Source organism: Mastigoproctus giganteus, chromosome 1, assembly GCF_048544385.1.
Source record: "Mastigoproctus giganteus isolate SK-2022 chromosome 1, ASM4854438v1, whole genome shotgun sequence".
NCBI lineage: Eukaryota > Metazoa > Arthropoda > Arachnida > Uropygi > Thelyphonidae > Mastigoproctus > Mastigoproctus giganteus.
The window spans coordinates 76,620,832-76,645,086 of record NC_143575.1 but is presented as its reverse complement, the minus strand read 5'-3'; the positions used below and the strand labels follow the sequence as shown (position 1 = coordinate 76,645,086).

Sequence of the window (24,255 nt, the reverse complement as noted above, 5' to 3'; positions counted from 1 at the left end):
GGTTTCTTTCTGGCAACTCCAGATTCCACACGATGCCAACAATTCTCTATAGGATTCAGATCCGAGCTGTTTTCTGGCCAGCTAAGAGTTATAATGGACCGTTCTTCCAACTATTTTTTCACCTGTAACAAATGTAAACACATTACTGTCGAACCTCTAATGCAGAAGTGAAGCTAAAGTAACTACGGAAGTGCCTACTTACACTTTTCGCCCGATGACAAGGAGCAGGGATGCAGTTACTTGGCAGGTTGAAATGGTCTAATGATTGGCAGCAATTTGCCTTCCAATATAGCAGGTAATCATTGGCATTTATTGAACCTTTTATAAACTGCAGGTGATCTACTCTGCGATTCGAAATGCCCCCCCCCCCATATCATTTGGCTGGTAGAGAATTTCACTGTAGACACCATTTCTACGCCAAAACAGGACGTGGTCCTGTTTTGGGGTAGACTCGTTTCCGTCCGGTTCCTTTTTTCCTATCAGCAGTACTAGTATTCTTGAATTTGGAAATAAATCTACTCACTGTCGCCTGATTACAAGACACTATAAGCAATATGACGGGAAGAACATCCTTCCTCACGTAAAGCAACAATAGCACTCTTTCTTCGTGGCGTCAACTGCACGTAACTCGCCATCCTGACACAAGCAAGGAATGACTGCAACTCTTGCAGAGTGCTTATATAGCTGAAAGTAACAACTGATGCAATATTACGTCATCACTTACGCGTGTCAATCTTATCTGATGCAATCTGTAAGAAATATTGCCATATACTTACGTTATTCGGACGACAATTACAATTTTAAGGAGTGATGCACTTTCTTTGAACACCAGTGTATATGCGTGAAGTGCCGCCTATTATCTTCATCATGTCCGCCTATACACATGTCATAACTCGACTCACAATTTTGACTCACAATCAAAAGGAGTTACAAAATTTTATACAGTATTTCGCTCTTTTGGAAGAATACGTTGAGCCACCCCGAATTTCATTAGAATCAGACAAATATAAATCTGGTAAATTATTTTTCTCCTCCTACATATTACACAGGTTATCCACATACCATAGTACTGTAGCTAAAGCAATGCATATTTTGCGTTGCCGTGCGCTGATTGAAAGAAGGAATGAACAATATGGCGAATGCACAAACTGTTTTCGCTTACGAAGTGGTTTCCTGATTCCCCCCCCCCCCCCCACAGAAAAGTGAAATAATTGTCATCTTTTAAATTTTAATAAAATCCGGGAGGAAATAAGCAAATTACACTGCAAAAAATGTTGACTGCATAGTAAGATTCTGAGGTTCGTGTCGATATTTGTTCATTTTATTATATCACAGAAGACATTTGAAATGTGCTGCATTTCGATTTTTTATTAAGAATCAGAGAGAAAATAAAGTTTTATAATACGTTGTGAATTATGTGCATTGATGTAAAAACAAACACTTTTATGTAATAGTTATTAATAGTCAACAAGGCAATTATTTACTTTACAGTTCTATTAATCATAGAAAAAAATGCAGTTAATTTAAGAAATAAAAATCGAACGCGCCTAAAATGTAACGTACTATGTACATTAACTTACTTTTAGTAATAGATAATGACAGAAAAGACATTTGTTAGGTCCATCAGGATTACAATAAAAAAACTGGCTTTTCGAGTTTAACAATGTAGTGTTTTATCTTTCTGGACCCAAAATCAATTGAAATAGGGTAGTTATTTCTGACCTCATGACAACCAAAAGTATAATAAATAGAATATTTAAAATATTATCCGCTATTCACTATTTCTCCATTTATAGGAGCATGATAGCAAAAGCACTGGAATAAAGCAATTCCAGAAGTTACACTAATTATCCGTGGTTCTGGGTACAAAGGAATGTCTGTAGGGCGCTAAAAATTTACTGTTATGGATATGGTCCATTATAGAAACGTTTCTCACACACAAAGATTGTTTGAACATTTTTTTTAAGCAATAGCAATTAGAAGAAATCACAGGGAAAAAAGTGACAATTTTATTATATACTTTATATGGGATGAAATGGGCGGGGATCTCCCCACCCCCTAATCAAGAGTGGGCTCGAGGAGAGAATGTACATGTCATTCAGTAGGCTCTGATTCGATTACCACGCAAGTTGCTATTGAAGATCTTCCTTTAAGTGCACAGCTGATCTTTCCTGTGCACTTACAGGAAAAATATTTCAATTTTAATATTAAGTAGTATTCAGGAGTGTGTGCACACGCATATTCATGGAAAAGACGTAATTGGACTTACCACACTTCCCATTTCCACCTCATGGACTCTAATGGTATCACTAAGCAATGTGCGATAATCCTCATCGTGCCTTCCTTCTCTCGATGGAGTATCTCGATTAATCGTTGGGTCACTAAAGCTGGGTGCATCAGCAAAATCTAGGTCATTGTCTGTCACCATAGCAACAGCAGTATCGTCGCAATATCCTTGTGCCATAGCCGCTAGGTCACTGCTCGATACATCCGGATGACTAGAACTGAGACGGCCAACATTTTGAAGATTGTGCTTCCGTCGGGAGTGATAGTCTTTGCTACGAGATCGTAGTTTGTGCGGTGCGAATCTTTTGAGCGTTGTCCAGACACTTTGCATCCGTTTGCCAGATTTGAATCCGAGTATCTTTTTGTAAGGACTTGAAGGTTCTGTAAGTACTTGTGGAGTGACAGGCCGCGAACCACATTCTTCGTCCGAGTGTTGTGACACATCAGATTGACTCTTTGCCTTGAACTTTAACCGCTTCATCGTCGAACTTCTTTCGGAATCATTCAGCAAGTCAGGATCTTCTCCTGCTGTAAACAAAAATATTAAGATCATCATCTAGAAATTAAATCATTCAAACAAAAGGACAGTTCGAGTAGTAAAAGGTAATAGGAAGAGTCGTAGCTTCCTCTTTGCAAAACTGAAAATGTCATTATTACTACTTTTATACTGCAATGGTGAAATAATTCTAGCGAAACCTGTAATTTCCATCAGATTATTACATCATCGATTGATGAAATCTTGATTAATTAACAATTTTTTTATTCTACAAAATGAAAGGAGCGCTTCTCTATGTTCACATCATTAACCCTGGAATAGTAATCTTATTCAATAATTGGTTTTGTTACTAACCTTTGGTTTGGCAGACTTTGATCATTAACATGATTAAAATAAACTACGAATAAAACAAAATTCATACTGCAGTGTAACATTTAAGGCAATAAAATCCTATCATTCGGCGTTTTTTACAAGGCACAGTTTTTTTTTTTTTTTTTTTTTGTTCTTTTTGTTTATTGTTTTTAATCTCGAAAATGACAATATTGATTTGGCTTGCTCAAGTGGCCAACTTTTGTTTAGGCTTAAATGGATGTCAGATGAACTAATGACTAGGGCAGAGAAGGAAAATTCATGGAATCCATCAAAATTATATACCTACCTATGGTAGATATAAGCCAGTCTGTAATCAAGTCACAAAGGAGGTTAGGCAAAAGAAGGCAGGTTATGAGAATTCTTTGGCAAAGGATGCAAAGAAAAACAGCAAAGACAACTTATTTACTTATATAAAGTCTAGAAGGAAGGGGATGAATCAGGTTGGTCCAATTGATATCGATGGTTCGACTGTTGATGATCCGGCTCAGATAACTGACAAACTGAACAAGTATTTTGCATCTACATTCACACATGAGAAATTCTGTAGGGAATTGGAGGACAGAAACTTATTAAACTGTAACAGGGAGCTAAATTATTTTGTAATAACAGAGCAAAGTGGAGGAGAAATTGTTGAAGTTAAAAATAAGGCACCTGGGGTAGATGGGATCTATCCAGTTATATTAAAGGAGGCAGCAAAGGAGTAAGCAAACCCTTAGCCATAATTATGAGAGCGGTCCCTACCAAAAGGGGATTCAAAGGGTGACACTAGTAATTACAGACCTGTTAGTTTAACTTCTGCTCAGGGGAAAATAATGGAGTCACTGGTTAAAGAAGCATTGCAGGATCATCTAGACAAGACTGCAGTAATAATTCAGACAGAGCATGGATTTGTAAAGGGTAAATCTTATCTGACCAATCTGATTGGATACTATGTGGTCAAAGAGGAATCGGACGCAAAAAAATAAATGGTCAGGCCATGATTTGAGTATTGCGTACAGGTCTGGAGGCCTAATTTTAGGAAGGATGTAGAGTTGCTTGAGCGAGTACAGAGAAGGGCAACAAGATAGGTGAGAGGAACGAAGGGGTGGTCTTGCCAAGAAAAGCTTAAGTTCTGCAAACTGCAGCATCTGGAGACTAGGCACCTGCGAGCTGATCTGATTGAGGTGTATAAGGCCTTGAATGGGTTGAGCAGGCTCAATTCTGATGGGGGACTCTTCCTCTTGCTCAGATCGGAGGCATAAATTCAAATTGAGGCAAGACAGTTATTGAATAGATGTGCGGAAATTTCTTTAGCCAGCGAGTAGTTGATTGCTGGAACAAACTTCCAGCTATCGTTGTGGAAGTTGCTAGATTACATAAATGCAAGGAAGAACTAGACAAATTTTTAGGGCGAATGGATGGGTGAAATGGATTGTGCTTTTTTTTTTCTTGGCTAATGCTGTATAAGCTTGCTTTCTTGTATCATATGCCTCTTATTCTAATGCTAAAATATGCAAGCCGATCACAGAACGTACATAATTAAGAGATATAATACATGCGAGTAGATGAGGTAATTCTCGGGTGGGCCGTGTGTGTGTGTGTGTGTGTGTGTGTGTGTGTGTGTGTGTGTGTGTGTGTGTGTGTGTGTGTGTGTCAAGAACAGATTAGATAATATTAGAAATCTTTTAAATCCAAATCATATAATCTATCAGTTACAATTCCTTTTCTTTTTTAAATAAAAGTCGATGACATCGTCTGCTAACTGAACGAAAAGTTCACATTCTACACTTCAAACAATTGATATGGGGGGGGGGCGGATTTACTATAATTATCAATAATTATGAAATGAATTCCAGTAACGAAAACGTATGTTCAATTGAAAAGATGCTTATTTCAGTGAAAATAAATTAATTAAGAAATAAAGAAAATAAGAGGGGTTAGGGTGAAGGAGGGAAAATAGAGTAATTACTTTTGAACGCGAAACTTATATTCCACATCCATAAATTCTATTAGAAGACAACTATTTAGAACCCAATTTCTACACAATGAAATTTTCACGAATTTTACTGTGTGGAAATTTATTCAACATTGCGTGGGGATCCATATTCGTGGATATGTATATAACCCGCCACAATAATAAAGATTAATTTATTAATCATCCGAATGGCATTAGTATAATCGAATGAATCAATTATAATCTCTCGATTTTGCCTCCCCTGCATCATTACAGTATCACATTACGAGTACAGTATTCAACTCAGACGCGACAGTTAATAAATGTCCCTTCAAAGCGTTTGAGCGTTCACTTTTCTGATCTACAATTTCACTGTAGGTAATGCTAAAATCATGGTACTTAATGGTTAAACACTGCTTGGTATTATAATATTCAAAATTGTTAAAGAACTTCGTGGTTCGGGAAAAAATTGTTTTTAGGAAGCTAATAATCAAAAGTCAAAAATAGAAGAAAGTGACTAATTCTTTCAGATGCCGGAACACTACATTCACCTCTAGACTAATATACACACCGGGGAAAGACAAATTCTCCTAAGCTTTCAAATGTAAGTTGTTTTTATCCATACATGTGAAATATCTACTGCGCGTCAATTTGCCACTGAAAGGTGAGAGACGTTTTCACTCATTACGGGGAAGTAGTAATTCTAGAAAGGCTCTTTTATTGCAAATGAGCTTTTAGCCATATTAACTGCAGTTATTCCAACAACCAATCCTAACAGCAAAATGTTAACACCCATTAACAGGGCCGACAGTGATAAAACATTTTATAGAGGAATGCATATTACCTTTCCTCACTTTCACTAAATATAGTAAATTTGAGGTGAATTTAGTTTTCATTCTAGATTCACCAGAATTTTGATTTAAAATACCGACAACTAAAAACTCTTCCCCAGTGCCGGATTTACATATGGGCTGAACGGGCTGCAGTCAAGGGCCTCATAATCTAGGAGGGCCTCGACCTCTTGCCAAAAAAAATTACCATTAATTTTATTTCATTTGTAACGATAAAAATCAGGGCCAAAATAATGCGTTCGGCTCTCCAATCAATGTTCCTGAATTTTTACCAGAATTCAGGAACATTGATGGAAGTGCCGAACGCACTCGCCCTTGAATCCTTGATTTTACTATCTAAGTCCAGTTGCTTAGTAACATTAAACACGTGACGTATGAGTCTATGACTGTATAACAGTTATACAAGTGCATACTTACTGTTGGGTAAAGTTCGTGGGGGGCTTTAAAGCTACTCGGAATCAAATGATAAAGTCAGCTATGAAGCAATACAAGTGTTCAGTCACTATCTATCATTATGGCATGCGTTTTGAGAACAAGTGAGGATTCTTTTATATCATTGTGAATCGCAATAATATTTAATTTTGACTTTTTGTGAAAATAATGAGTAAGCGATATGAAAATGGTGCTAGTAAACGAAAACAACAAAAAGAACAGAAGGAAATACTCAAGCGTTTAAAGCCAATCACGTTATATGGCTTTGTACAGCAGGCAAAAACAGCCCTACATAATCCCTCAGATATACAACATTGGTGTTTACAAACAGAAGAAAATCAAGTAAACTACACTGTGCAGACTGAATAATAACCAGTTTATATACAGAACAGTCCCCCAAGAACTTCAAGGAGAATTGTTGTCAGTAACTACCACTACAAAACTTCTGGAGAAAGTGACAATGAAGTGACAGGACCTACAGCCAAAGAATTAACACAAGGCGCTGAAGGAACATGCAACGAGATAGCAACACCAAAAGAAGCAGTTCAAGCTCATTACCGTCTTTAAGATTTGGAAAACAAAGCAAATGACCTCAGCGAAAACCCTAGCACTGCAGACACAAAAATACCAATTGTTCATACTACTACTACTAGTGATTTCAAAGACAATGACTTAGGTTTATGGACCACAATGAATAACGAGGAAATATTCTGGATTGATAAAGGTCCATCAGAATGTCAGCACTGGGATGGACCTTTTACCAATTCGAAGCGAACATACAAAAACCAAGCCCGGTTCTGCTCAAAGAATTTATTCCATTCCACCCAAGTAAATGGAGAAACCTACCCTCGAGAATGGCTAGTGTATTCTCCCACAAAAGAAAAAAAAGTCTGTTGTGTGTGCAAACTTTTCTTTAACCAAACTACCTCAACTACAGCTTTAGCTTATATTGATTCAATGATTGGCATCACACTTATCTTGTTCAAACCCACGGAAATTCTAAAAATAATGAACTCTATGCTAACATACTTAACAACAAACGCTCACATCAAAACTCGAAGACCAAATCAAAGCAGAGCAGGATTACTGGATGCACGTACTTCAGCGAGTTATTGTAGTGATTTCCCTTTTGGCAGAACGTGGCGTGGCATTTAGGGGAGATGATGAAACATTTGTTTCACCAAACAGTGGTAACTTTCTTGGATTGCTTGAATTAATTGCCAAATTTTATCCCTTCCTGTGTGCTCACATAAATCAGTATGGAGGTAAAGGCTCTGGTCAGCCATCGTACTTATCCAAAACCATATGTGAAGAGGTTATCCAGTTGATGGCTAATAAAGTTCGATAATCAATACTGAGCGACATCAAACAAGGGTTATTTTAGTTTATCAGTCGATTCAACCCCTTATGTTTCCCATGTTGATCAGCTTATTGTCATTGTCAGATGTTTCTCCTAATGATGGATTAGCAGTTGAACAAAGTTTTTTTTTTTTTTTTTCAATTGAAAGATCACACCGGTGAAAGTATGGCTGAGCTGATTCTGAACTACTTCAGTGAACTTGAAATATATTTCAGTAAACGTAGAGGACAATCATATAACAATGCAGTCAATATGGCTGGAAAGTATAAAGGCGCTCAACAAAAAAAAAATTATGGAAAGGAACAAGTTGCAAAGTTTATTCCATGCGCTGGACATTCCCGAAATCTAGTTGGACGAACTGCAGTTGACTCGTGTCTGGATGCAGTGAATTTTTTGGCACTATAAATGAGCTTTGTTTTTTTCTCAGCTTCTACAAAAAGATGGGCAGTGCTAAAAAATTTCTAGCCTCCTGAGTCAAAAGTTCCTAAACATTAATCAGACAAGCTGGGAGACTCACGCCAAAGCTAGTGCAGCTATTAGCGAAAGTTATGCTAACCTTGTTGAAGCGATCAGTCATATTTACTGTGATGAAACTGAAAAAGGAGATACTAGACGACAGGCTGAAAATCTTTTGCAGAAAATGGAAGAATTTGAATTCTTTTCATGCTTCACCTTTGGACACATTTGCTAGATCAATTTCATAAAGTTAACAAGGCACTCCAAAGTTCGCAAATTTCATTGAAGCACAAGTGCAAATATTTACAGCTCACTACTGCAGTTCTTATTAAATACTCTGGCTAATTTTGATGAAATTGAACAGCAAGCAAAATTTACTCTACCGGATGTAGAGTACAAAACTGTCAAAAGAAGGCAAAAAGTACGCAAAAAAAAAAAAAAAGGGGGGGGTACAGCACCCAAAGCCTTAGATCAGTGCTTCTCAAACTTTTTTTGGATCAGCTCACGCTAAAAAAAAAAGCCCTCGCCAGGGCTTTTTTTTTTAGCCCACCAATATAAAGTGAAGTTAAATGACTAAAATGAATATTCCGTTTCATTTGAAATGAATAGTCTATTAAAGTTAATTACATAAATAAGTCGTGATATTAATGGAAATAGTTAATTATATTTTAATATTTAATGCGATGGATGACCTTGGTGGAGATTTATTAGCTTATCAATATTAGGTTTAATATCTGTAAGTAGAAGTTGTAAATCGCCACATTTAACAACATCCAGACAATTTCTTTGTTTTGTCAGCAATTGAGATACAGCACTGAAACCGGTACCACCAAATACGGAGAATGCGGAAAGGTCAGGGAATGACCACCGCATATCCCCGGAGCAATATGGCTTTAGTTGCTAATGCTCCTAAAAACCAAATAACAAACAAACTGAAACCGGTTTCGACTAAATATGATGTTGGAAAAGAAATAAGTATTTTTTTACATTTCCCCACAATGCAGGATAATGGTCAGGAATTTATTTTTGTAACCAAAATTCCTGATATGAATTTTGAAATTTTGGCTTCAGTTCAACTTCATTTTGTAACTCAATCAATTCTTCTACAAAACGTTCACCATCGACATTATTTAAAAAAGGATTTATAACCGAATCTGGAATTTTCTAATTAAGGAGATCTTCGAACCTTTCCTGCATATCTCTGTGCAACATTTCTAGATTACAAAAAGTTAGTTTCATCAGCTATTTTTTCTCCATTTCCAACAGATTTGGAAATCGATACAATTCACGTCGTCCTACGTTGTGCATTAAAAGCTTTAATTTTGAAATAAATGGTGAAATTTGAGTTTGCCTTAATAAGAGTTACATCTTGTTCTTGTAAATGTAAATTCATTGAGTTGAATCTAGTAAATAAATTTGCAAGATAAACAATTTTCTTGAGGTCATTACTAAGGTCGTTGTTCCTATCTTCAAAAAACTCGACAACAGTATCAAAGAGTTGCTAAAATCTGTTGAGACAGTTGCCTTTTGACAGCCACCGAATCTCGGAGTGAAGTAGCAATCGTTCAAAATCTTCATTGTTTTGATCACAAAGTTTCGAAATATACGATCATTCAAAGAATATGCTTTAATTTTGTTTATAGCAGTAATAAGAGTTTATAGAGAATTGTGCAGTTTATCACCACGTTTTTTCGCAACTAAATGCTGACGGTGAATGACACAATGAACAGTAATAATATTTGGCACAGCATTTTTTAAATAATGCCATAAAACCCTTGTAACGGCCAATCATTGATGGTGCTCCATCCGCCCCCTTTCATGCCTAACGCCCCCCAGGGGGCGATATCGCCCACTTTGAGAAGCACTGCCTCAGATGAACTTTCTCCAAGAGAAAAGTTCAGGGTAAATTCATTTAGCCCCGTCATTGATGCTCTTGAAGCCAACTTAGACAAGTGCAAAAGTATATAGGAGTGTAGCTGGCAATTTTTATTTTTCGTGAACCTGCAAGCAATCAAGGAACAGATTCACAATGGCGTCGAGATGTTGATGCAAGAGTATCCAAAGGATGTTGACCTTAGTCTAGTCAATGAACTCTTACACTTCCACCTATACATCAAACAAGCTTACCCTGAAAAAGAAAATTTCAGCCACCAAGATATGTATCAAATAATATTCCAGGAGAAAATTCGGACAGCTTTCCCAAATGTGGAAACAAGTTTCAGATTGTTCCTGTGTTTAATGGTTACTAACTGTACTGGCGAAAGAACATTTTCTAGACTAAAAAGGATAAGAAATGATTTACGGTCAACAACGTCCCAAGATCGGTTGTCTGATCTAAGCATTCTCTGCATAGAAAATGATAAACTGCGACTTACTGATTTTAATGATATAACTGATAAGTTTGCATCCAAAAAAGCTCGAAAGAAACTGTTCTGACTTTGCATACAGTGCTGCCACTTTATTAGGTACACCTATCTAGTAGCGTATTGAGCCTCCTTTAGCATTCAAAAGAGCCTGAATTCGTCTAGGTATGGATTGAACAAGATGCTAAAACGTTGTGCAGGAATGGAGTACCATGCAGACATTGTGTCACGCAGTTCCTTGAGATTCGACGGAGGTGTAGGCCTGCAGCGAACAGCCCTTTCCAGCTCACCCTAAAGATGTTCAATAGGATTGAGATCCAGGGACTGAGCGGCCCACTCAGCCACACAGCAAAGAAAAATTCATTGTCATGTTCCTGGAACTATTCCATAGTGATTCGGGCTTTGTGCATCGGCGCATTATCCTGCTGGAAGTAACCATCTGACTGAGGATAAACTATCAACATGAACGGATGCACTTGGTCAACAACGATGTTTAGGTACGATGTGGCATTCAGACGTGAATCTATGGGTATCAATGGACCCAACGTGTGTCAAGAAAACATTCCCCACACCATAACACTGCCCCCACATTGCACAGTAGTCGTCAGACATGACGGGTCCATGGATTCATGTTGTTTTCGCCAAATTCTGAGCCTTCCATCAACATGATGCACCAGGAACTTCGACTCGTCAGACCAAGCAACTGTTTTCCAATCCTCGATAGTCCAGTGCTGGTATTGCTGTGCCAACAGGAGTCGTGCTTTCTTGTTCTTCATTGATAACAAAGGTACGCGATGTGGCCGTCGGCTATTGTAGTCCATTCGCGACAAATTGCGAATAGTGGTCCGTTGCGATATTTTGTTCTGCGCACCAAGGTTGTATTCTGAAGTGATGTGCAACATTGGGGACCGTCTGTTTGCTTGCACAATTCTAGCCATCCTCCTCTGACCTCTCATCAACAAGCGATTTTCTTCCACAGGTATGCCGTTGAGAGAATGTTTTCTGTTCGTTGCACCATTCTCGATACACCCTTGAAACTGTGGTGCGTGAAAAGTTCAGGAGAACTGCCGTTTCAGAGATGCTTTGTCCAGCACGTCTTGCACCTACTACCATGCCACGTTCGAGGTCCGTTGGATCACTCCTTTTCCCCATTCTCGCTACGGTTTGTACGCTTAGCTTATATTAGAAAGGTTGTTCTACTGCATTTATATCCACAACTGTGGTCATGTGACTTGCAATGTTGTGGGGCAAGCCATTTGTGGGCACAGCAGAACAACCTTTCTGCTGTGCTCAGCAACAAGTATATAGTGTAATGTTCTAACATAGCTATGATTTCCCCCTATGAATGTTCTCTGTGTGATTGCCTTCATTAATTCCATACTTTTGTAAATTTATTAAAGGTTATAATTTTATAAACAATTTTTTTTTATCAATGCAAAAATTTGAGCAATTCTACTTTCATTAAGTAGATAAAGAATAGAACGAGGTTTTGTTTCTCATGATCAGATGCTATTAATTTTGGGCCTCCCAAGGTCTCCTAAGCCCAAGGCCTCCAGTTGCTTTAATCTGGCACTGCTCTTCCCCCTCCCCCCCACACACAGTAAACATTCCCCCAGATTCAAATTATTCGTAACAGCATAATGGTTTCGCCGCTTGTCACTCGTTTGGAAAGGTCTGGGTTCAAGTCCCGTTGATGACTGGAGGAGTTTTTAAAGGTCTCTTCAAATCGGACGTAGTTATCGGATCTCATGAGGACGGAGTATGGTTTCTCCGTGAGTTTTAAGCCAACACAGCATGCAAATCAGCTCACGAACATACACTTGTACAGATATAATACACAATGGAGCAATAAGGCCTAAGCCGCTGATGCTCCTAAAAACTACACCTTCAATAATTGGCAAAATTTAATACAGTACTGTACATTGGTATCCTAGAGACTATTAAGAGGTTGCCAGAATATCTAGGTGTGGATTAAGTCTGTTATACCATTCACTTTTTTATATTAGAGCTTCCAACGGGCGGGAATTGTTGCTTTGTGCTCATTACCAGAATATCCTGGCACGCTAACCATTGAAAGGCTCCGATCCCTGATGTACACAGGGTGTAATGTAAAACTGTTTCCCACTTTTCATATAATTTGCAGCTTTAAGACTTTCGTAGCTTTTGCGAAAACTGTTTCTTTATTCCATATTTAGCGGCCCCGCCACAGATGGCTGTTTATTGGTCCGTTGGGTTTGCGACATATTTACTACTCTGATTAGTGTACAGTTCATGTGGGAGGGTGGTCTTTATCATGCGTATTACTTTGTCTTAACGCGTGTGTTCACGTATTGATTTATCTTGTGCGAGCGTGATAAACCAGAAAATAAGAGGATGGATGGGGACGCTAGTCTATCTGCTGACTTCAGATAACGACAGCCGCGACTGAAGAAGCTTTAAAGGATTCCTGCGGTCTCAGAACGCATTTTAACCAAACCTCCCCATATGAAAAAGTAGTAGTGAACCCACTGTCTTTTTTTACCCCAATTTTATGCATTGGTGGATCTCGAAAACAAACTTATTTTGTATAAACAATGACTTAAAATAAGGAGAGGAGAGCCAAGACCTGGAAATACTTTTGTTATATTGAAATGTTCATTATATGGTATTTTGTAACGAAATTTCGCTATTCTCTAAAACCCTTGTTTTATTTCGCTTAATTTTTCTTACTAAATGTTTTGGACCTATGCACAAGTCAAAAATAGATATCTTCCTCTTAGAACCATTGTAAGCATGGTTACAGGGCAGAGGTTCCCAACTCCCCGGGTTCACTTAGGGGTGCCCCCGGGGGCACTTGTTTTCATAAAGTAGTTTAACAAAATATGGAGAAACCATCCATTAATCCAGGTAGAAGCGTTTTTATTAATTCTACCATTCGTATTTTATTATTAGTTGTTCAGTTGTAACCCTGTACATCGAATGCGCTAGGAGGGTTACAGGTTTCGTACCTGTTTTGACTAACATTGTGCAATTAATACGTTCAATGTATACAAATTTAGTACATACAAACTTTACATCACATAGAATGGCATCACAGTTAACCAACAAATGATAGATTGTCATTAGAACTGGATGAGTTGGAACGTTTGTGAGAAGACTTGAGCTCTGTATTTCTTGGAATTGCAGATCTTGTTGACATCCAGGTAGAGCTTGTTGAAAAGTTTTCTTTGAGATTAATGTATTGGAGTATATATTAATTTATAATAATATGGATAATCATACCTACATTTTAGGTCAAATTGTTCATTTTTACTTGTTTTAGAACTCTGAAGGGCGGGTGAAATTTATGAAAAATTAATGGGCTCAAGGTACAAAAGTTTGGGAACTTCTTTTAAGGCCATATTAATTGAAAGCCTAATAAGCTATAACTTCATGACTCAAGATTTCCAATCGTCGTCATGTTTAGCGTTCACCAACGTACTAAATGATTCTATAGCGGAAAGTTAAGTTTACTTAGAAAGAAAGATGTATATACTTCTATGGGGGAGAGCGCATCCTTTTCACCCTATCCATACACGTGCTCTCTAAAAGTTTCGAAGTTTACATTACTTTTCATTAATGAATTCATATAGGCCTACAAGATTAGTGAAACTTGATTCCATTTTTTGTTTTAGATTGGAATTTAAAGATTTAACTCAATTCAAACAAGATTCTATACTTTCTCAAAGAAGACTTTCTATAACGTCACTTCTTTGTAACTCCATTAATACATCCCTCCCTCCCAACTATAAGTCGGTAACCTCTTGAAAACTACCGGTTTACAAAATGAACCCACGAAACGTTATCTAACAGAGAAAGAGGAAGGAGCAGAAATGAAGTACTGTATATTAATAATTCAAGGCTAGATGAAGATAAGCACATTACAGAAGCACGAGAGGAAAGTAACGGAATTCCATAAAATCCTTCGATAACATTTTTATGCGATCGATTCTTCATGGTCTATGATAAACTGTGATGGTTTCCTTTATCCAATTCGTGAAAATAGAAGAATGCAGTGAATTTAAGCGCAGCTCCTGGAGGCCATTATTTTTGATACTGTTTTTCAAACCAGAAAGAATGAAAGTATTGGCCAGTTATGCTGGATGCTTTCCAATATATATATATATATATATATATATATATATTTTTTTTTTTTTAAATTACCGTACTTAAAATGGACAAAAAAGTAATTTTACTGCAATGCCGATAACCAAGTATCTACAGCAACTAAGTACCTCCAACAAAAGTAGTTTGTAAAATTTTTATGCATTTAAGTAATCGAAAGTCAATGAAATATTTTTTTAAACGAACTTTATAGTTATAAAGTTTTGCTTTAAGATACAGTAAGAATGAATGATAAAAAAAAAAAATGCTTGCCTTCTTTTGAAGTAGTATTAAAATTGAAGTATTTCAAGAATAACTATTACCGTAATCGATTATCGAAAACTGTAAGAACAGAACAAAAATCCATTCTTCCAGTGAAATTACATTTAATATCAGTACGGTACATGTTTTATGATATTTTTAAGGACTCGAGAGGTAGCCAAATGATATGAAATCATAATATGTATAAGGAAGTGTGCTTTTCTTCAGTCCTACTTATGGAATTCAAGAACAAATATTCCACGTGATGGGGAATGAAAGTTTTCACATTATATACATTTCTTCGAATTAATATCCAATTGAAAAAAAATTAAATTTGTTAAATGATATGCATTATGAAAAGTTACTGAAAGGACTTTTGCGATAACTATTTATTTGTATATATTTCTGATTTTAAGTTTAGGAAATTGATCGACACAGTTCAAAACAAAGGACCGCAAATAGTCTATCGTGATGATTAGAAATAAAAATATATTCTCAGAACACCAATGCTCAAAATCTCATTAATTACTTGCCTAACTTTATTTTTAAGTTTATTCAAATTTTTGCACCTACTAGGGGTGTATGTGGTCCTAGTATTGAAAAGAAAGTAATTCCAAACAGGGCACGCCCCACCTTTACAATTATTTACCACGATATTGCACTGCTTTTTAAGGGGGGGGGGAACTTTCTGTAAACGGTATAGATTTCTCGTGCGATGCACTCACTAACATAAATGCGTTAGTTCTACACGTTCTTCAAAAAGCATTCTCCCTAATGTTATCAACAAGTGCAAGACAGAGCCAATTCAGCGAAGCCTTCAAAATAAAACAAAGCGTATTCAAATAAAGACTAGCTCTATGTCAAGGGGAATGGTGTTTATTTGGAGTAACGCAATACAAAGGAAATCGGGGCGAAGGTGGCAAGTGTTTTTGGTTTTTTTTTTTTTTTTTTTTAGGAGCATTAGCAACTAACGCCATATTGCTCCGGAATATGCGGTGGTCATTCCTGACCTTTCCGCATCTGGTGGTAACGGGCTCGAACCCCGGTCTAATCAAGAAGCGTGTGCTATGCACTGCTGCTCCTTCCCACCTGGCTACGGAGGCGCCTAACAAGTGTTACAATACGGAGTCAACCACACCATTTTGCAAGATAGCAGAAAAAGGGTTTTCTTTCCGCCGTCTCTGAAAAACCATTTGCAGCTTTCTTGAGATCATTACTCGAAAATAACTTCTTGGTTCAATACATGTACGCTGGTTTTAAAAATAAACGGGAAATAATCGAAAATCAAAAAGAAGTCTTTGTTGTAGTTACTGAAAATACCATTTGCAACTTCCTTGAGATCATTACTCAAAAATCGGTGCTATACAGGAATTTTTTCAGATTTATGAAGAGAAATTCGCGTTGGGGTGGAAGGAGGTCTGGACTGGAGGGCATATGGCTTAATTTCTGGTATCCACAATCTCTCACGGCATCAATTGCTTTACGCGATTAGTGCGGAGGAGTACTGTCATGAAATCAAGACATCACCATCGATTTGCGTTTGCTTCTTTATACCCTCCCTTACATTTTTGAGAGCAGAGGCATAGGCAACTCCAGTGACTGTTTTGTTACGTGGCCTATGAAAAGAATTACTTCCAATATCCCCAGACAGTGCTGACCATAATCCTCCAGGCAGAGAACCGAGTACTGAAATTTTGGGGTGTCGGTGCCCCATGGTGTTTCCATTGCATGGATTCCTGTTTTGTTTACAGATCCCAGTGATGAATCTACGTTTCATCACCAGTGAAGATTCTTGAAAGGAACTCTTGAGGATCTGAATCGTGCATGTGTAAAATTTCCTCGAAAATGAGCCCTGTACTATTTCTGAAGAGGTGTAAGCATTCTTGCTTCCCCCCCCCCCCAGCTTAAACTGACCTTTGCTATGGCCAGGTTTTCACGAGGACTGTCAGTACTAAACCCTCAGAAATATTACATTCTCTGGAAATCATATATTGTACTTAAACAAGCCTATCCCGCATAACCAGTCCAATATTTTTTGCCACATTTCTGGAGTTGTCACTTCCATTAGTCGATATCTGTAGATGTTAAACTGTTTATAACTTAGATTTTAAACTCGATTTAAAATGTTTGGACCAAAATTATCTCGTGCCCAAAAGATGCAGAATTACCATGTACATCTTTCATGCATAACTTTTGGTTCGTTCCCTTTTGTCAAAATTTTGATAATGGCCTGTTTCTGACATCCCTGTTTTCCTTTGAGTTGGCTGCTTTATCTTGTTCTTTCATACTTTAATGTATTGAGCAGGACCTGCGCAGATAAGACATGCATTTAAGAGAGCATGATAAAACAAAAAATTAACATATCAAGCACATTTACAGCCAAGGTAGATAACTCTTTGAATGTCCCTCGTATATTCAACTATTTCTTACCCTGTAGATATTGTTGAAAACTTCTTTGACAACAAATACTGCGAATCGTATTGTTCTCTGAAAGACTGTTGACATCTAATTTGAATTGATGCTAGCCATAGTTTCACATCCAGACAGTCACGTATAGCCGACTGTCTGGAGGTGCTGCCCAAAGATCGGGTTATTCTGATCTATGTAAAGCGATTTATTTATTTATTTTTTATTTTTTTCATGAAACCTCCAACGCGAAAGGTATCAAAATCTATAGATTTTATACCGTGGATGGGTTGAAGGAAATGACGGGAGCGATTGAATGATTCCCCTTAACACTTGTTAACTGTCATGAAGTGAACTACTTGACGATAATCTGTATATTCTACAGGAACAATAAGTCATGGTGGTTGACTGAAAGTATAGTATTCAGTATGGAATAGTAAGGATGTCACCCTGTTTCTCGCCAGTTAAGGTCGAATAAAAATGATGAAATAAAGGATGACGTAGGTGAGAATTGCCTTATTATTCCCGATTGATTGACAGCAACAAAAGCTTCCTGAGCTTATTAGCTGGCGTTGCTGAAACCACGTAAACAGTTGTGTTAACAAACGTGGAGCTCTTTCTTCTACTTACTTTTATGTATGTTATTCATTTAATCAGTTTTTCATCACTGAATTTATTTACGTTTCATATAGCATCGCCGACCCCCTCAACTGAGAACTGACATGGCTGAGCAGCTATGTACCCAGTCTCCCTAAGTTAATTGACAGCAGTCGATTAATGACTATAATAAAAATGTACACAGGAGTGATAAACGCCCCAAACATCTGGGATTTCTGTCAGTGGCACAATCCTCTGCCATCCTTGAGGTCAGAACCCACACTAATCCTCAAATACAACCGGCTGAAACTATGTAATCGTTTCCTAACTGCCCAGGCACTCCCCCGTCTTGGAATTAACCTGCAGAAAATGGTTATAGACTACAAATACAGTCGCATTCTCTTCGAGTGGATCGAATCTGTTGAACTGGGATAAATTCTTCCAAATTGTGTTAAGATGTTCAGTTCTGTTTCATTTTCCTATTTATTATAATGTCAATTTACATGTTTTTCTTTTGTGTAACTTATAATATCCCATGTAACTATTAATTTTACAAATTTAATCACACGTATCATTCCTTAATGTAAAACTCCTGGCCATGTCGCAGTGATGAGAAATATCATTTCTAGTACTTGTACCGTACTTAGCAGCAATAAAGAAATTTATTATATTTATTATTTTCCAATAGTACGTTTTTCTTAATTTTATTTTGCATATTTGAATTTTTTTTTTCGCTCAATAAATTTTCCACGGGTCTACATCGAAATTTACATTTCGTAGTTTCGCTAGAGGGTCATCGTATTTAATCTCTTGTTTTGTTTATTCTGCGACAGGTCATATAAGATGAAATAAAATTAGGAAGAATGAGCGTTAAAACTTAATGAAATGAAATAGTTTATTTCATTAAGTTTTAACGCACATATTCTTTCTAATTTCATTTCATCCTAACCATACGAAAGCAGAAGGAATCAAGTTCCGTCATATAAAGTATTCCAATTTCTCCATGTCAACTTGCTTTCGGAATTTAAGGTTATCCAAAAAAAAATTTTTTTTTTTTTTTTTGAGAATTGGAAATAATGCCGATTTATTAGTTTATAACTATTGTGGAATAGTCCACGAAAACTTGAATGATAGCTAACAGTTATGTATTGTTAAAAATAACACTATTGTATATTGTTAAATATATAACTTACCTATACTGTATTGTTAACTTTACGGCAAACTGTGTATTTTATAGAGGAACAATAAGTCGTGGTGGTTCACTGAAAGTATTCAGTATGGAATAGCAACGATGTCACCCTGTTTCTCGTCAGTTAAGGTCGAGTAAAAAAAATGAAATAAAGGATGGTGTAGGTGAGAGTTGTGTTGTTATTATATATATAAAAAAATGTAAATTAACATTACATTATATATAATATTAAAGCACAATAGTGCTTAACATGAATTCCGCAACATCAATTAAAAGTTAATTTGTATATGGAATTAAGGTAAGATTTTGAAAATACTTGTGGTTACATGTAAATAACGGAAGTTGCATTGTAGTATTAAGAGAAATTTAAATGAATGAAAGTGAAAATGCAACAGATTGGAAATTTAAACGCAGAAGAAAAGCATTTATTAGTAATGGTTCCCCCCCCCCCAACTCCGTGTATAAGTAATCTTGATGGGTAATAAGCGTTTTGTTATGAGAGAGAGAGAGAGAGAGTCAACTTCAATTGGCCATTACATTTCCACAGTTATACCTCATGTACATTCTGTAAAAAAATAACCCCCAGCTCTAGAATCTTCTGATCATATTGGGAATTATAACAGTCAGGCTGTGTGTTGAGCCGTGTTGCTTTGAGGGGAGCTGTTGTGACATAGGTTGACAACTGTCAGAGAATATCTTAATTTATAACCACCGTCCCATACACAAACATAACTTAAAAGGATTATACTTGGAGGCCATATCGAATTAATATGAAACTACAGATCATCGGAAAATATTTTTGGAATGGAAATCCAAAAGTAGTTGGATCATTATTTGCTCAAAGGAATAACGAAAAAGAAGAATACATAAACTGAAGTATTTTTCTGTTATTTTGCTGTGCGCGTCGAAAATTTTGACAGTTGTCTAGACGAACTTTATTATTATTCCCCACCCCTACGACTTTCCTTCGCCCTTGGTTCCATCTGTTATTAATTGCCTAAAGCGTTCATTCTGGAATGGGAAGGGAAAAGAAATGTGCTCAATTACAGATATAGAGTGATGGCTCCTCAATGTTTTAAGTTCAGATTAAAGTCTTGTTTAGACTGTAAAAAGAGGATAAATTTTCAGGCAGCTGCTGCTTCAGTTGCAGTGTGCGAAGTGACATCTGTCTGGAGCAATGGTTCTAACTGGAGTAAAATATTTTGACAATAATGTGAATGCAACGTGACCGAATACAAATTAAGCATGATAAAAGGATTTCAGTGCGACATTTCTTTATTTTCTGAAAGTAGTTCCTTTTAGACAGTTTATATCCTGAAATTCTGCCGCAGTTGGAATGTTAACGAAATTTTAAACCTCTCTAGGGTTGTAAAGTGACGCAGAGCAGCTATGTATATTCGCTGCAAAGGAAAGCGGAATGGATGGGAAAGAGCTTGTCAGATTTTGCATTCGCAGTGAATTTTATTGTGAGGCTGAGCGGCGCTTGGGTTTTCGGGTACGTGATCCGACAGCTAAATTACTTGAGTGGGAAGAAAACCTTACTGAAAATAGAGTTTGAACGACCCCTGGAAGGGTGGTTTTTTTTATTATTTTCTCTGTTTTATCCTTATCTCTTTCATTAACAAAACTTGGGTTTCTTAAATGAAAGAATACAAAAAGGCTGTGGCCTTATGAATGAGATCGGACTCGCCTGTATTTAAGAGCATCATTCCTGTTACGATGTTTGATCATGTTCGGATTACTTGAGTGGGAAGAAAACCTTACTGAAAATCGAGTTTGAGCGACCCCTGGAAGGGTGGTTTTTTTTTTTTTTATTATTTTCTCTGTTTTATCCTTATCTCTTTTATTAACAAAACTTGGGTTTCTTAAATGAAAGAATACAAAAAGGCTGTGGCCTTATGAATGAGATCGGACTCGCCTGTATTTAAGAGCATCATTCCTGTTACGATGTTTGATCATGTTCGGATTACTTGAGTGGGAAGAAAACCTTACTGAAAATCGAGTTTGAGCGACCCCTGGAAGGGTGGTTTTTTTTTTTTTTTTTATATTTTCTCTGTTTTATCCTTATCTCTTTTATTAACAAAACTTGGGTTTCTTAAATGAAAGAATACAAAAAGGCTGTGGCCTTATGAATGAGATCTGACTCGCTTGTATTTAAGAGCATCATTCCTGTTACGGTGTTTGATCATGTTCGGATTACTTTTCTCTACGCTACAGCAAGTTTCCGCTTTTATGATTATAGTTTCTGGAAGAGTAACACGCACAGCAGATTTATCAGATTTCACTGGGACGAAAGCTTAAGGGCGATCCCTCGATGTCACTGCATGTCATTTCTGTAAACATTTGATGAAAAGACGCAATGAAATGGTACCTTTCGAACATTGTCACGAAATTCAAAATCAGCTGAGTGATAGTTTACTAGTGCTTATTTATCAGTTACTTCGTATAAAAAAGGTTTTTAAAGCTCTTTCTGGAATAGCATTTATGCTGACTGCATTTAATAAACGCTAGCAGCTTTGCAAGTTTTTTTTTTTTTTTTTCCCATTAACAAAGCTTGTGCATTATATCCATAGCAGCTTATGCGCCATTAACCCTCCCCCATAACAACAAAGCTTGTACATTAAAAACGATGCTTGCCTTGAAATGATTACAAAATCCGCCAGTAGTTTTCCTTGACCTTGCATGAATGGATCATCCTTGGACCGTGAATAAGATATCAAGGCACTTCATTGTTCAGAACTTGACACTGCTGAACTTTTTACATACGAGTGTAACGTGCCACGTGGCAGCAGGTATCGTACATTCCATCCCCCCCCTCCCTAAATATATACTGAAGGATTTTGCAATACGAGGGAGGTTTGAAAGTTCGTGACTCGAATATGAAAGGGTAATGGAATAGTGCTAAAAATTTCTGTACTTAATGCATAACACTTCAAATAGTAACCCACCATGTTTCATGTACTGTACTTTCAATAACGTGTTTTTTTTAATTACAGGTCCTGAAGTCAAAGTTGTGTGAATGAGGAAAGATGGACAAAACCAGTCACCGTACAGTCATCTAATATTGGGGGGGGGGGGATAGACTAACGCCAAAGGCAATTCATGAAGATATGGTATGACATTGGGGAGAATGACCAAGAATCTCATTGAGCAGTTTTTAAATAAAATCTTCCTACAATAACCTTATTTAATATAAAAAAAAAAAAGTTGTCATATTGCATGCAGACTCCAAACAGCTACGGAACATGCAATTATTAGAGATAAATTGAAAGGCCCTCCCGAATGGGAAGCGGAGACTAACTTCCGCTTTACTAAACGATGGTGATCGCTGTATTTTCTCTTGAATTTTACAAATTAACTAGCAAAATCTTGAGGAACGTGGACTTGTCAAATACAAATTTTAGGCTAAATTAACCGAAAACCTAGAACTATTCAAAAAACTTCAGCACCGAGCGCAAATGTCAAAAACTAGTTTTTTTTTCCCTCTCCTTTCCGATGTCTGTAGTCCACATACTACCAGGTGTATGTATGTGGACTACAGACCACATACTACCTATTTGCAGTGCGAAACGACATTGCAAATTGAATGAATCCTCTGGCCTTTAGAAAATTAATGGTACGGCAGATGCAAAAGTAAAATGCAATGGGTTATATTTCATTACAGATATTTAAACAATTTTAAAACTAAAAACATCCGAGTTCAATTTCAGTCTTTCCATTGTATTGATTGACATTAGCAAAAGGTCATAAATCCAACAAACTTGAGTCGAAAATCGCTCTGTCACTGGCGGAACTAAAACATCCCCAAGGAGAATGAAAATTGTACTCAACTCTGCGTTTAAACGCAGAAGATGCAAAATATGTAGAGTATGAAAACCAATAAAAAAACTGGGAGTTGAAAGACTAATACGATTAGAGAAAGTACACAAATTCAAAATTCTCTAATCAACAACATGTAGCAACTCAAAATACAAACATTGATACAGAGAATGAGCTACATAGTAATTGGAAAGATACAGTGTATCCGTCATTACGGATTTTGTTTAGGTAGGTCCAAAAAGATTTACTTAAATAGATAGAAAAATATTCCCAAAAAGCAAATACCATCAATACTCTATTGTTGTGCACAACAATAAAGTAAGTAGAAGTCCGCTTAACCGACATTTCCCTTCCCCTCTTTAAAAAATGTTGTCTGGGGTCAACGAAAGTGTACCGTGGGCACTAGTGTATCTATAGGTATGTTGAGGGTCTGACGGCTCCGGGGATTTCTCCCATCTCCGCGCTGTATATAAATAAATAAATATCGTATATAGATAAGTGTATCTAGATAAGTGTATATAGATATGTGTTGTACATAGATAAATGTATCTATATTGCGTCTGTAAATGCGTGTTCTTCGGATTGGAAGAAAAAACAAAAAGTTTCCAGGGGGGGGGGGTGAACCATGAGACCTCGCCTGAAACCGAATAACTTAGCTACGTTGTGATAAAGCCCATAATTCCACGGAATTCGAGCCTTTTTCCCTCGGTGTTGAAAGATTGTGGTTATATCCACTGTGGTACCGCATAGGCTTAGTGGGCTAGTGTAGTAAAATCGCGCCGCCTGTTCAGCTGTATGCATCCCGAGATAGCATTTATGTTTGTTCCAAACCACGGTTGCATCAGTAAAATTATTTTAATTACAATACGTAATTTAATTAAATATTACGTAAATTAATAAAAGATAGTTGTTTTTATAAAAACAGGGTTGAATACTCTAGAAAGATTCGATAAATGTGTCTATAAAAAAAAAAAGTTGAATTAGGCGTGGGCAAGAGAACTCTAAAAGATTATGAAAGGGGAGGGGGTCCAGAATTTTGCACTAAGTTTGTTTCAGAAAAGTACTTCAGTTCTGTTTCCACCTTTAAAAGAAACCAAAATTATAAATAGTAGACAATCCAGTGTTGCTTCTGGTTTGAATCTGTATAGTGAAAGAAAGACGACGACAACAACAACTCCAATCACAGACACAGAAGTAGCATCAGAGACAAGTCCTTGGTCGTGCATCAAAAGACTGATGGTGCGGAAAGTTACAGCTGCCTTGAGCGTTAGAAAATTTTATGGTATTCATGTATTATTTTCGAGGCCAGTTT

At 37.0% G+C, this 24,255-nt stretch overlaps 1 protein-coding gene across 7 annotated transcripts in view; it reads right to left on the bottom strand.

Moving 5' to 3' along the window:
- Mctp (multiple C2 domain and transmembrane region protein) overlaps nt 1-24,255 on the bottom strand; it is a 690,267-nt gene that overhangs the window by 445,294 nt on the left and 220,718 nt on the right. For 5 of the 7 annotated variants that reach the window (XM_090373448.1, XM_090373439.1, XM_090373462.1 and 2 more), the window contains exon 2: nt 2,270-2,814. In XM_090373448.1, coding sequence (XP_090229574.1) covers nt 2,270-2,814 — 545 coding nt within the window. The remainder of the gene's footprint in view (nt 1-2,269; nt 2,815-24,255) is intronic. The other 2 variants (XM_090373456.1, XM_090373470.1) reach the window with 1 other exon arrangement.